Source organism: Pelophylax lessonae, assembly GCF_965119305.1.
Source record: "Pelophylax lessonae genome assembly, chromosome: 3".
NCBI lineage: Eukaryota > Metazoa > Chordata > Amphibia > Anura > Ranidae > Pelophylax > Pelophylax lessonae.
Genome location: NC_138770.1, coordinates 14,117,824 through 14,132,773, shown reverse-complemented (window position 1 = coordinate 14,132,773; position 14,950 = coordinate 14,117,824). Strand labels below are relative to the sequence as shown.

Here is a 14,950-nt window from a genome sequence, read left to right as displayed (position 1 = left end):
ACTCTCTTGTAGTATATATTGGTCCCTGTAATATGTATATAGTAAGGTATATATTCCAGGTAGTTGTACTCTCTTGTAGTATATATTGGTCCCTGTAATATGTATATAGTAAGGTATATGTACTCTCATGTAGTATATAGTGTTCCCTGTAATGTGTATATATTCTATATACATATTACAGGGAACACTATATACTACAAGAGAGTACAACTACTACCTGGAGTATATACCTTACTATATACATATTACAGGGATAATTTGCATTTTTATTCTCGTGGGTGATTGTGTAGGCAGGGGGCCCCAGTGCACTGCATTGCCCAGGGGCCTATAAGGCTCTTAAGATGGCACTGCAAAGAGACCCTAGGAATATTATCCAGAATACCGGTCCACTCCTCCGCGGAGATGGGACCCAGATCCTCAGCCCAGGACTCCCTGCATTTAAATGCCATAGCTCGCGAAATGTGTCCCATGAAGGCTGTATAAAGTGAGGAAATTTGCCCTTTCCTAATCGTGGTGTTCACCAAACTAAGAAGGATAACTGGCTGTCACAAACCCCAGGAGGAGATTTTAGACTGGGAGTTAATAGCGTGACGTAACTGTAGGTACTGAAAAAAGAGGGAGTTGGGCAGTCTGAACTCGGTACGTAGAGACTGGAAATCCTTAAGTGTACCCCCCCTGTACAACTGGTAAATAAAGTGTATGCCATAGTCACCCCATCTCAGAGAGCTCCGCAACTTATCTAGTTCAGGATAATTAGCATTATTGAGGATACGAGAATCCTTCATAAGTAAAATGTTTCTTAGCCAAACCCTGTCAAAGAGCATGAGGGTGGGACAGCCAGGAGAGCCTCGCAGGGTACCCGCTTCTAATGCCTCGACAAGTGTCTCACCTGCCAAACGAGTCTTAAGGATCCGTCTGACAGGATCATCAACGTCATCCAGCAACCAACCAGTTACTTGCTGTAGCTGAGACGACAAAAAGTAATAGTAGGGGTTCGGAACGGCCAAACCACCACTATCCTTGGCCTCCCGCAAAGTCTCTAAGCGAATTCTAGGAGATTGCTTCCTCCAGATGAGCGCACGGTAGACCGTGTTGAATTGCTTAAACACATGGCTGGGGATCCATACCGGTGCATTATGCAAGACATATAGTAGCTGCGGGTTCCAAATCATCTTGATCAGATTGCATCTGCCAACCACCGACAGAGGCAACCTGACCTAGCTAGCCAACTTATCTCGAAACCTATGCAACAAGGGGAGAACATTGAGCTTGATATACTGCCCCAGATCAGTGTGGATCACCACCCCTAAATAGCGGAATTGGTTCACCACCACAATCTGTGACGCCACCGGGGGCAATGCAACCCCAAGGGGGTCTAGCGGCAGCAAGACAGACTTATCCCAGTTTATCTGGAAACCCGAGAAGGATCCGAATCTATGATTCAGGTGCATTAATGCAATCAGAGAACCCGAGGTGTCACCTAAAAATAAGAGTGCGTCATCAGCGTATAATGCAATTTTGTCTTCCCTCTCCCCCTGCTGAAAGCCTGTAATAGCCGGGTTGGCCCTCACAGCCGCCGCCAGAGGTTCCACCGCCAGGGCAAACAGCAGGGGGGACAACGGGCACCCCTGCCTAGTGCCCCTGCGCAGCGGAAACGACCGCGAAAGCGAGTTGTTAACCCGGAGACAGGCTGTAGGTGCAGCATACAGTAATTTTATCCATTTAATAAAGTAGAGTCCTAGGCCAAAACGCTCAAGGGCTGCCCACAGATACTGCCATTCCACGCTATCGAATGCTTTAGCAGCGTCAAGCGATAGTATTGCTCTATGACCACAATTATCCGGGGGCACCTGCATGTTCAAATATAACCTACGAATGTTGGTAGCTGTGAACCTGCCAGGTATAAAACCCGACTGGTCCCCATGCACCAAATTAGCAATAACTTTAGACAAGCGAGTAGCCAGCACTTTAGCCAGTAATTTCAAGTCAGTGGGTAATAAAGAAATCGGTCTATAAGATTCAGGACGAGTCGGATCCTTCCCGGGCTTCAGGAGAACAACCACCACTGCCTCATACATTGAGCGCGGGAGCTCCCCCGTCTCATAAGAGGCTTGTAGGACGGTAAGTAACTCAGTCAACAGTACCCCACCAAAAGCTTTATACAACTCAATAGGTATCCCATCCGTCCCTGGCGCCTTAGAATTAGGGGATGAAGCCATAGCTTCCTGAAGTTCCTCCAACCGGATAGGAGAATCCAGCATAGCCCGATCCCGTGCAGACACCTGCGGCAGCTGGAGTTCCCCAAGGAAGGTCCGAAGGTCCTCCGGGTCATAGGACACCTTGGAGGAGTACAGATCCTCAAAAAACGATCTGAATCCCTGCAAAACGTCCGCTGTGTCAGTGACCTCCCGAGCTGCAGGAAGAACCAACCGGTGGATTATGGATGGAGGGTGCTGGGCCCTAGAAATCAGAGCAAGCATGTGACCGGTTTTCTCCCCCTCCTCAAAGTAAGCCTGAGAAGTGAAGAAACGCTTGTGGCCGCTTGCTGATGTTGTATAGAGCAAAAGAAGCGCTGCGCTTCCAACCAACGGCCCTCTGAGTCAGGCGTGGGGGAATCCAAGTAATCACGCTCGGCACGAAGTACCGCCTCACCAGCATCCCGAGCCCAGCGCCTGCTATTAGATTTAATAGTCGACACCTCCCTAATGCATTACCCACGCAGATACACTTTCATAGTGTCCCATACAATCCCAGGAGCTGCAGAGTGCCTGTTTTCAGTAAAAAAGTGTGCCAACTGGGTAGTAAATGAGGCATGATCCGGGAACAGTGGAAGCCAAAACGGGTTCAACTTGCAATGCATAGGCAATCTGCTCCCCGGAAACCTAAGATGGAGCTGAAGTGGGGAGTGATCCGACAAGCCCCTAGCTAGATAGGTAACTGCCGGAGAAAGGGTATGAGCTAGGTCCGAGCCAAAGGCTAGGTCAATACGGGACAAAGTGGAGTGGGACAAGGAGTGGCAGGAAAATCCGGCCTCAAGCGGATGTATACTGCGCCAAAGATCCACAAGACCCAGCTCCCCCATAAATCGAGCAAAGGGAGTGGGCATTCTGGATCCTCCGGGGCAGAACCTTTTATGGACATCCAGGGTCAAGTCAAGAACATTATTAAAATCACCCAACACTAACACTGGCACTTGAGGGTGTTTCCCAATAAACAGAGACAGACACTCTAGCACCTCAAATGAAAATGGAGGGGGGATATACACATTTGCTATAATACATGTAAAAGCATTCCACATTCCAACCAAAAAGATAAATCTGCCCTGAGAGTCCACCAGAGAGTCCTGAGATTCAAATTTGGTAGTAGCCGAGATTAAAATAGAGACTCCCCTAGAGTATTGGCTGTGAAAAGAATGAAACTGAATCGGAAACCGCCTAGAGCGGAGACCGCCGGCTGAGTCCGGGGTAAGGTGAGTTTCCTGCAGGCACACCAGTGCAGGACCGTGGTGCGACAGCAGGTTCATCACAGCAGTGCGCTTACTAGAGTCCCCAAGTCCCCGCACATTCCAGGAGAGCAGAGAGTCATTAATGGCTGCCATGGTAAATTAGTAATGCAGGTGAGTGGCAGGATGAGCCACCAGGGGGACGGCGGGCGGAGTCCCAGGGGGGGAACCTGTCACGGAGAAACTGTAGAGATGGCTGAGGGACACAAAAGTCAGTACAGGTAGCACAAGGTGCAGTATAGGCAGGTAGATCGCCATAGGGGATTTCACCGGAAAGAGGACCAAACCAAAAAACAAAAACCAAGGACTCACAGCAAAAAACAAGAACAAAAAAAACGTGGTGGAGTGTAGCCAGGAAAGTCACAGCCACCCTTTCCCCGCAGGGAACTGTCATCATGCCCCAGTAGGGCGAGGGGGTAGTAGAAGAGGGCCCGAACTTGCACAAACATAGAGACCCGGTTCTTCCCTTCCACGGGCTCCAGAAGGTGAGAGAACAATAGAACCATAATACTCCAATTAGTTCACGGCTCTGTGGCTCTCAACAGGGGATTAGTAGACCCAATCAGCACAAGTAGTCCCATACTTGCTTGTAGAAATGATCATTCTGCTGCAGCTCTAAGATGCCGTTCCTGGCGATCCAATCAGTTAGTGGCAGAAGTGGGATTCTCAAAGAAGTGAACCGTTCCATTCGCTACTACGCGTAGTTATGCCGTATACAGCAAAGGGATGGCACGCAGACGCTTCTTGACTTCAGTAAATCTTGCCCTCTGCTTCTGTAAAGCTGCCGAAAAGTCAGGATATATGGAGATTCTAGCACCCTGAATCTCAATGCAAGGCTGTTGCCGGGTAAGTTTCAAGATAATGTCTCTATCTTTGTAGTGAAGCAGCTTCAATAGAAACGGCCGATCAGGGCCCCCTGGTGGAGGAGCCCTAAAAGGCACCCTATGTGCCCGTTCCACAAAAATGGGGAGAGATTGTCTTTCCCAAATGTAGAAATCAACCACTGTTCAATAAATTCCACCGGCGCCTTAGCCCTCAGATTTCTCAGGGATGCCCACCAGGCGCAGATTGCTGCGGCGCAGCCGATTCTCCATATCTTCCAACCTGTTTATCGCTTCAGAGACCCCCGAGGAGTTCATGCGAACATCTTGAATCAGGGGGGGTAAATCATCCTCCACTGCACTCACCCAGCTCTCCAGGGCCGTGGTCCGCTCCCTCATCTTCTGCATGTCCTGCCTGATATGCAGCAGGCCCTCCTTCATGCTTTTAACCTCCACCGACAGTTCAGAGAGGAAAGCGCCATATGTGTGCACCGCTGTCAGAATATCTTGGATAGTGGGGGTAGCCTGAGAGACATACTCCACCGTAGATGCACTCACTGCACTCCCCAGTGGCGTACTCGCTGCGATCCCTTGAGAAGATACGCCCGGTTGTTCTGGGTGTGGAGACAGCACCACCACTGGCGGAGAGGCAGGAGTCCGGGGATTCGGTGAAGAGGCCGGTGGGGAGGAAACAGGCTTATGCTTGACAGGGTCCCGAGCAAACTTCCCCAGTTTAGCAATGGCTGTAGTTGGTTTATTGCGGCCTGCACGCTGTGGAAGCGGGCCATCCGCCATCTTGGGCCTGCTTTGCTGTGGATGCGCTGTCCTCTTTCCTCCTGGTCATGGCAGATCGGAGTAGCCGGGAGTGCGGAACGGTCACCGGAGCAATGGGAACGCAGTTGTCGAGCAGTCGGGAAAGTTCAGCGGGTGTTAGGGTCCAGTTATCAGGGTAATAGCAATCAGGATATGGACAGTTCAGCCACGCCCCCAATTTAGTCACCATTTCATGGGAACACACAGTTTTAAGGGTTGACATAATTGTGTGTGTGTGTGGGGGGGGGGGGGGGGCTTTGTTTTTACAAGTTTATAATACAGATTTTATTGTGTGTGAAAATGTAATTTTGTTTAAAGCCCATCTCTGGGAAACAAAAAATGACCAAAACCCAAATGAGCATTTAACCCTTGTATAATAGGGGCAGCCCCACTTCAAGGGTTACATGATCATTTTGGTGTAGGGAACCAGTAAAAGCACTTTTACTTATCCGATCCTCTGATCCCTCAATACTCCCCTACACTCTGGCAGTAGACTGTCCCTCCTCCTGTCCAATCATGGGCTTTGGGCTCTGCATTGGTCTTGATGGTCTCAGAGAACCTGTGAAAAAAAAAAAAAAAACATCCCCCTAATTAACCCAATCTATATGTTCCAATTCCCACCGGGGGCAACCCACCTATAACCCCTTATATCCCCATCCTAATATTGTCCAACCAATGCAGTCCAGATAATTCTTCATTATCCGTCTACAGAGAAACCCGCATAGATCACATGACCACACCAATGAGGGTGGAGGAGGATCAGAGTCACATGACTGAGAGGTTATTAAGCCTCACTCTGGAGATCATCTACTTGCTGATCGGAGAGGTGAGGAGGATTCTGGGAGGTCACATGACATTACTCTTATCTAGTCTGATCAAAAGACCATGTTCTTATTATAGACATGTAGATGATGTCAGATGATTTATATCGGTTTATCTTTCTCCTGATCTGTAGGATTGTGTTGTAATGAAGGAGTCTACTGGAGAGCCAATCTCAGGAGGATGGAGCAGGACCCAAATCCCCACCATGGTGCCTCCACCTCGTTCTCCGATACCTGAGAGGAACAGAGAGCAGAAGATCCTGGAACTGACCACCATGATGGTCCATCTGCTGACAGGAGAGGTGAGCGGTGCTGGGAATTCTGGGACATTATCCAGTAACAGACAAGGGATGTGTCTGGATGGTGACTGTATCATTGTGTGTGTCAGGTTCCTATAAGGTGTCAGGATGTCACTGTCTATTTCTCCATGGAGGAGTGGGAGTATTTAGAAGGACACAAAGATCTCTACAAGGACGTCATGATGGAGAATCCGCCGCCCCTCACATCACCGGGTAAGAGGAGACTTTATTGTAAATAAGAGAGCAGTACAGAGGCTCCACCTAGATCCCCCATCATCTGATAAACACATAGAAACAATGTATTCAGTCAGTGTGTGTGTTTCCTACAGATGGATCCAGTAATGGGAACCCACCAGAGAGATGTCCCCGTCCTCTGTATTCCCGGGATTCCACACAGGAAGGTCACACCATCCCTCACCATCATCAGGTAGGTGAGGAACAATCACTGATAGTATCATTAGGATCTGTACATTATCTGCATTGTTACCATTGATGTCATTTTTATTATATATTCAGAGTGGAAACCTGAGAGATTCTAAAGTTGAGGTTAAAGAAGAGATAAAAGAGGAGGATGATGAGGATGGGGTGATGAAGGAGTCAGAGTTTCTAAAGGAACACAAAGATCTGTACCAGGACACCATGGTGGAGTCATCCAGCTACAGAAACCCACCAGAGAGATGTCCCCGTCCTCTGTATTCTCGGGATTCCACACAGGAAGGTCACACCATCCCTCAATGTTACAAGGTTGGTGGATTGGAGCATCTAGAACATGGACACATCCTATGTGTTTTTATATATATAATATCACAATATTAAAGCTTATATCTTCCAGATGATAGTCTCTCTCATTTTCTTGGTTTAGAGTGGAGATCCAATCGATATAGAATTTGAGGTTAAAGCAGAAGAAGAAGAGACGTATGTGAGGGATGATCAGCAGTCTATGGAGGAGGATGGAATAACGGGGACATTTATAGAGGAGGACATTCCTACAGAGATCAGCACAGGTGGGTCATTACCACTAAATACATACATGACATAAATACATGTAATCCACCACTGACTACTGAATACCAATATTATGCGTCCTGACCCCTGCACTATATACTCTATGTTGTAAATTACATACTCCTGACCCCTGCACTATATACTCTATGTTGTACATTACATACTCCTGACCCCTGCACTATATACTCTATGTTGTATATTACATACTCCTGACCCCTGCACTATATACTCTATGTTGTTCATTACATACTCCTGACCCCTGCACTATATACTCTATGTTTACATTACAGACTTCTGCTCTATCCCCTCTACCCACTGCTACAGTATCTCACAAAAGTGAGTACACCCCTCACATTTCTGTAAATATTTTATTCTATCTTTTCATGTGACAACACTGAAGAAATGACACTTTGCTACAATGTAAAGTAGTGAGTGTATAGCTTGTATAACAGTGTAAATTAGCTGTCCCCTCAAAATAACTCAACACACAGCCATTAATGTCTAAACTGTTGGCAACAAAAGTGAGTACACCCCTAAGTGGAAATGTCCAAATTGGGCCCAAAGTGTCAATATTTTGTGTGGCCACCATTATTTTCCAGCACTGCCTTAACCCTCTTGGGCATGGAGTTCACCAGAGCTTCACAGGTTGTCACTGGAGTCCTCTTCCATTAATTCATGATGACATCACAGAGCTGGTGGATGGTAGAGACCTTGCGCTCCTCCACCTTCCGTTTGAGGATGTCCCACAGATGCTCAATAGGGTTTAGGTCTGGAGACATGCTTGGCCAGTCCATCACCTTTACCTTCAGCTTTTTTAGCAAGGCAGTGGTCATCTTGGAAGTGTGTTTGGGGGTCGTTATCATGTTGGAATACTGCCCTGTGGCCCAGTCTCCGAAGGGAGGGGATCATGCTCTGCTTCAGGATGTGGAGTACATGTTGGCATTCATGGTTCCCTCAATGAACTGTAGCTCCCCAGTGCCGGCAGCACTCATGCAGCCCCAGACCATGACACTCTCACCACCATGCTTGACTGTAGGCAAGACACACTTGTCTTTGTACTCCTCACCTGGTTGCCGCCACACAAACTTGACACCATCTGAACCAAATAAGTTCATCTTGGTCTCATGAGACTACAGGAGATGGTTCCAGTAATCCATGTCCTTAGTCTGCTTGTCTCCAGCAAACTGCTTGTGGGCTTTCTTGTGCATCATCTTTAGAAGAGGCTTCCTTCTGGGACGACAGCCATGGAGACCAATTTGATGCAGTGTGCGGCGTATGGTCTGAGCACTGACAGGCTGACCTCCCACCCCTTCAACCTCTGCATCAATGCTGGCAGCACTCATACGTCTATTTCCCAAAGACAACCTCTGGATATGACGCTGAGCACGTGCACTCAACTTCTTTGGCCGACCATGGCGAGGCCTGTTCTGAGTGGAACCTGTCCTGTTAAACCACTGTATGGTCTTGGCCACCGTGCTGCAGCTCAGTTTCAGGGTCTTGGCAATCTTCTTATCGCCTAGGCCATCTTTATATAGAGCAACAATTCTTTTTTTTCAGATCCTCAGAGAGTTCTTTGCCATGAGGTGCCATGTTGAACTTCCAGTGACCAGTATGAGAGAGTGAGAGCGATAACACCAAATTTAACACACCTGCTCCCCATTCACACCTGAGACCTTGTAACACTAACGAGTCACATGACACCGGGGAGGGAAAATGGCTAATTGGGTCCAATTTGGACATTGTCACTTAGGGGTGTACTCACTTTTGGTGCCAGTGGTTTAGACATTAATGGCTGTGTGTTGAGTTATTTTGAGGGGACAGCAAATTTACGCTGTTATACAAGCTGTACACTCACTACTTTACATTGTAGCAAAGTGTCATTTCTTCAGTGTTGTCACATGAAAAGATAGAATAAAATATTTACAAAAATGTGAGGGGTGTACTAACTTTTGTCAGATACTGTATATACACATAATATGGATTCTCTTTGTTACGCCCATTTCCTACCAGCTGGACATTTTATATCTGATGAAAAAATCAAATGAAAATGAAAATAAATTTCTTCCCCCAAATCTGTAGACAATAAGTGGGAAATAATAATCCAATCTGTGCGATATCACCGCGCCGTGTAACAATCAGAGGAAGAGGAAGTAAACCCTCCTCTGCAACTTGTACCTATAGGTGATCCTATGATAAGGCTTACCTATAGGTACTGCAAATATATCCTAAACATGTACCGTTTAGGAGATATTTACCTTACATGCAGCCAGTGACGTCACTGGCGCATGCGCTCTGAAGGAACGGCCGCTGGTGCCATTCCTTCAGAGCCCCATGCCGGGACTGTCTGCTCCCGCGCGCGCGTGCTCGGGAGTGACGTCACCACGGCTCTGGCCAATCAGATGGCCGGATGCGGCGATCCCGGAAGACGGGCGACTGAACATGTCGCCCGTCATACAGGTAAGCGGGCGGCACGGCGGGGGCTCGTTCTAAGGTACTGTATTTATCAGCGTATAACACACACACTTTTTCTCCCTGAAAATAGGGGGCAAATGATATGTGCGTGTTATACACAGATATAATATTAAGGACCCATAGTACATACCGCATACCGGCATGAATGGATGTCATCGGCGCGCATTGCAGTCCCCGGCAGCCTTCCTCTGCTACACTGGAATGTGTCACATAATATAAGCAAGTGGAATTCTTCTTGAATGGCGCGGCATTACAGACCTCCTGTGCAGCCTTCCTGCTACAGGGGATACGTCACACTAGTAAATCTCGCGGCCGTCGTAACCACGGCAATGGCTCTGCATTGCTCGCAAGAGTTTCACTGAGGTAAAGGTATTTAGGGAATGGCATTTAAGGAATTTCAAGAATGTGACAAGTACGATATTGCACACAAAGATTAGACACTGCCTGACAGAGCAAAAGGGAGCAAGAGACTACTACATACTACTACTTACACTAGCTGACCCCCCTCCCTGCAGTGTGCACTGATTTTAAAGGGGACCAGAGTATTAAAAGAAATCTGCAAGGGGGGAGCAAAGAAACACTGCTGATGGCTAGTGTCTGTCTCCCTACCAGGCAGTGTTTCTTTGCTCCCCCCTGGCAGACTTCTTTTGATAATCTGGTCCACTTTAAAATCAGTGCACACTGCTGCCTTTGGGGGGGGGGGGCCTGTCAGCTAGTGTGTGTCTCTTAGCTCCCATCCCCTGACAGGCCCCCCATCAGTGTGCATGGACCTTAAGTGCCGGTTCACACTTGTGCGATGCGGGAAGGCTGCAAATATGCAGCTTGTTCACGCATCGCATCCGCACCCCTGGCAGTTCACACTGCCATATGCGATACGCAGGGGATGTCAATTAAAAGTTAACGACACCCCCAGTTGAGATCGCATATCGCAGTGCGATCTGCATGTTTGCAAAGAATCGGATCACACTAGTGCTGCGGATAAAAAAAAAGGGTCATGTGTGTGTGTTTAGTGCGGATGCGGTGCAAATTCAGCCATACAAACTGTATGGCTGAAATTTGCACCGCACATGAGATCGAATGTACGGTAATTTTAAGAGCAGTGCGCTCCGAACTACATGCGATCTTTGTACTCGCACTAATGTGAACCGGCACTTAAGGGGACCAGAATGGCAAAAGAAATCTGCCCGGGGGGGGAAGAGAGTAATGGGCCATACACACTATAAGATTTTCTGAAGACTTTTTCCTTTAGACTTACCAAAACCATATAATATGAGGTCAAACCTAAACACTTTCAATTTGTATGCAATCGGGCAGGCCCTTGCACTACATAGTTGAAGGTAAATCTAAAGGAAATCTAACAACAAAAGTTGTATAGTTTGTATCCAGCCTTAAGGACCATACACACGTGCAGATTTCTCTGTAGACTTTTGTCTGTAGACTTACCAAAACCATATAATATGAGGTCAAACCTAAACCCTTTCAATTTGTGTGCAATCTGGCAGGCCCTTGCACTACATAGAAAAGGTGAATATGAATGAAATATAACCACAAAAGTTGGATAGTGTGTATCCAGCTTAACCACTTTACCACTAGAGCATTTTGCCGTCTTACGTCTGGGCCACTTTTTGCGATTCGGCACTGTGCGACTTTAACTGACAATTGCGTGGTCGTGCGACGCTGTACCCAAACGAAATTTATGTCCTTTTCTGCCCACAAACAGAGATTTCTTTTGGTGGTATTTGATCACCTGTGCGATTTTTACTTTTTGCGCTATAAACAAAAAAAGAGCGTTTATTTTGAAAAAATAACAATATTTTTAACATTTTTTTTATATGAAATTCCCCCCAAAAAAGATGTAAAACCAATTTTTTTTACATTTTTGGCCAATTTGTTTTCTGCTACATATGTTTGGTAAAAAAAATCGCAATAAGCGTATTTTGATTGGTTTGCGCAAAAGTTATTGCGTTTACTAACAAAGGGAAAGATTTTTGTCATTTTTGGTGTTTTTTTTTTTTTAACGAGTAATGGCGGCGATCTGTGATTTTTTTTTTTTTTTGCGGGACTGCGACATTTCGGCGGACAGATCGGACACTTGACTGACATTTTTGACACTTTTGGGGGTACCAGTGACATTACTGCAGTAATCAGTGCTATAAATATGCACTGTTACTGTAAAAATGACACTGGCAGGGAAGGGGTTAATTTTATTGGAGAGGGAGGGGTTAATGTATGCCTGGTGCTTACTGACGTGTGTGGGGGGAGGTGACTGTGTGAGCCAGGGACAGATCGGATGTCCAGCTATGCTGAACACTCCGATCTGTCACTCCCTGTCACTGAGGAGATCCGCCCGCTCTGTTTACACAGGCGGGCGGATCTCCAAACTCGATTCCCCGACGATCGGGGCAGAGCAGCAGCGATCGCCGCCGCTCCTCCCCTGGCCCGACTCCCGCAGTGAATGAAAACAGCGGGAGCGCCGCCTACAGGGGAGGAGTCTAGCGACGTAGGTCTACGTCGCTAGACGATAACGAGCCACTGTGCCGCAGTAGCAGCACAGTGGCTAGTGGGAAAGTGGTTAAAGAAACACTACCTGACAGGGGGGTGGGAGCTAAGAGACACACAGGACCCCATCCCTGTCTTTTTACCCCACTTCCCCTTTCAGGCGATAGGCGTGTTTGGATTGAGCTCGCCAGGAAGCCGACACTGCACCCTGTCAATCATAGGTAGCGTGTGTATGTGAAGCTGACGTTTGGGAAATGCCTCACTACCTATGATTGGCTTCCTGGGGGGGCTCAATCTGAATACGTCCGAGCCCATCCTTAATCTTACCATACCATACAAACACATGCTAACACAGCCATCCTACAACACACACTACACACAGCCATCCTACAACACACGCTGCACACAGCCATCCTACAACACACAGATATAACAAGAGTACCGGTAAATTTACACACCCCTGATACTACCTTACTCTTTTTTTAAATTTAAACTTAGGTAAAAAAGTATACCACTGCAGTGTGACTCATCCTGACATTCCGACGCTGAATTCATTACCGTCCTTACGGTATTTCCCTACTACGGTATCCCTAATGGAATCAAAGGGAAAGCGTGCAGCATATACAGCTGCTTTCAAGTTAAAGGTTGTGGAATATGCCAAGCAACATGGAAATAGGGCTGCAGCAAGGCATTTTGGAGAGCCACCAACAGAATGCACAATACGAGAGTGGCGAAAAATGGAAGAAAAACTCAAGACATTATCAAAAACAAAATGCAATTTTCGCAGCGGTATTGCTAAATGGCCAAAATTAGAAGAACGGGTGAAGGAATTTGTACTTAATCATAGAAAAGCGGGCATTGCATTATCAACAAAAATGATCATCATTCAAGCAGTGAAAATCAGCAAAGAGTTGCAAATACAAGATTTCCAAGGGACGGCATCATGGTGCCAAAGATTTATGAAGAGGCATGAGCTTCGGATATGAACAAGAACCAGGATTGCCCAGCGTATGCCAGAAGATTATGAAGAGAAGATAATACATTTTCATAAATTTATTATCAAACAAAGGAAGAGACAAAATTTTGAAATTGGTCAAATCGGCAACATGGACGAAGTTCCGCTCACTTTTCATGTTCCTTCAAATAAAACTGTTGAAGCAAAAGGTGCCAAGACAGTAACAAATAAAACTTCAGGGCATGAAAATAATTGTTATACTGTGGTCCTTGCTGTGACTGCAGACGGAAACAAGCTGCCACCATTGGTCATTGTTAAAAGGAAAACTTTTCCTAAGGAGAAGATTCCAAGTGGCATACAGGTGCATGTTCATCCCAAACGTTGGATGGACGAAGAAGGCATGAGGCTTTGGATCAGAAATGTGTGGGAGAAGCGCCCCGGTGCTTTGTTAAAGAAGCCATCCTTGTTAGTACTGGACTCATTCAGATCTCATCTTACAGAACCAACAAAGAAAGAATTTCAAATGTGCAAAACACAAGTAGCAGTCATTCCAGGAGGACTTCCATCACAATTGCAGCCATTGGATGTTTCCATTAACAAGCCCTTCAAAGCCTTCATGCGTGAAGAATGGAATAAATACATGTGTGATGAAAGTTCTGGGAGAATGAAAAGACCTGGCATTTCCAAAGTGTGTCAGTGGATAAAGACTTGGTGGGACGCAGTTAAAGAAGATATTATTATCAAATCTTTTAAGAAATGTGGCATAAGCAATGCTTTGGATGGTGAAGAAGAGGAGCTGATTTATGAAGACAGTAGCAGTGAAAGCAGCAGTGTTCAGTTCCAAGATATTGACGATAGCAGTGAAGATGAAGAGTTTCTTGGTTTCCCAGATAGCAGCGATTTCTGAGTAAACTTTTGTAAAAACATATAATATCCAAGTTTCTTTGTTAAAACAGTTGCTTTTACGTTATTTACCTTTATAAGTGTTAATAATAATAAAAAAAAAGTTCTGAGTTACCCTTATTTTGCTTCAAAGTTCTTTATTTGAAATGTAAGTTTTTTTTTTCCTGAAATTTCCTTCTTAAAATGAGGTGCGTGTTATACACCGATAAATATGGTAAATATTTCATAATGAGCTAGTATGCGATACATACTAGCTCATTATGTGTTTCTCTTTCAGGTTGTAAAAAAAAAATAAAAATGTTAAACGAGTTTACAACCTCTTTAAAATTCAAAAATATGAAATCTATTAAACAGTGTCAGGAAACGAATAAATAGTAATGTGATCGTCCAATAAGAGGATAGAAATGTGTGTCATGTGACACGTGTCATCAGTCAGGGCCAATATAAATGATAAAGTGCGAGTGCAGAAATTGCAGATGAGAAAGGTGCGGGTGGTCACTTCCACTCACCTTACCATCTGACTCCTGTGTTACCAGCGAGTCCCACAGATCCCTTCCCCCTCTAGGGACATCGCTCACTCCTCTCCTCCTTCCTCTTCCTCCACGGTATATATGGGGGGGGAGGGTAGAAAATAACACCCCCTCTAGTGCTCTCCATCTATCTGCTTTATTCAACATTAAAATTCAAGATGATAGAATTACAAAGCCGAGACTTGACAATGTGATCCTTCACTCAGATACCCCTTCCCTGGGATGGCCGAGATAGGACTTCTCTGCGCAGGCTCCGCCCATATCTTCTATCCCCCCCCATATATACCGTGGAGGAAGAGGAAGGAGGAGAGGAGGGAAATTATTTCCCAC

At 46.2% G+C, this 14,950-nt stretch overlaps 4 protein-coding genes across 4 annotated transcripts in view; 3 read left to right on the top strand and 1 right to left on the bottom strand.

The window, feature by feature from the left end:
• LOC309550227 (uncharacterized protein) overlaps positions 1-14,950 on the bottom strand; it is a 1,381,219-nt gene that overhangs the window by 991,694 nt on the left and 374,575 nt on the right.
• Positions 1-14,950, top strand: part of LOC309548714 (uncharacterized protein) — a gene marked incomplete at its 3' end in the record, with an annotated part of 357,939 nt that overhangs the window by 25,557 nt on the left and 317,432 nt on the right. The gene's annotated exons all lie outside the window — the stretch shown is intronic.
• Positions 1-14,950, top strand: part of LOC309548715 (uncharacterized protein) — a gene marked incomplete at both ends in the record, with an annotated part of 346,981 nt that overhangs the window by 16,606 nt on the left and 315,425 nt on the right. The window contains one exon of the mRNA XM_082248671.1: positions 13,472-14,019. Within this exon, the coding sequence (XP_082104797.1) occupies positions 13,472-14,019 (548 nt within the window). The remainder of the gene's footprint in view (positions 1-13,471; positions 14,020-14,950) is intronic.
• The window catches only part of LOC309548727 (uncharacterized protein), a gene marked incomplete at its 5' end in the record, with an annotated part of 365,133 nt that overhangs the window by 347,087 nt on the left and 3,096 nt on the right, over positions 1-14,950 (top strand). The window lies entirely within an intron of this gene.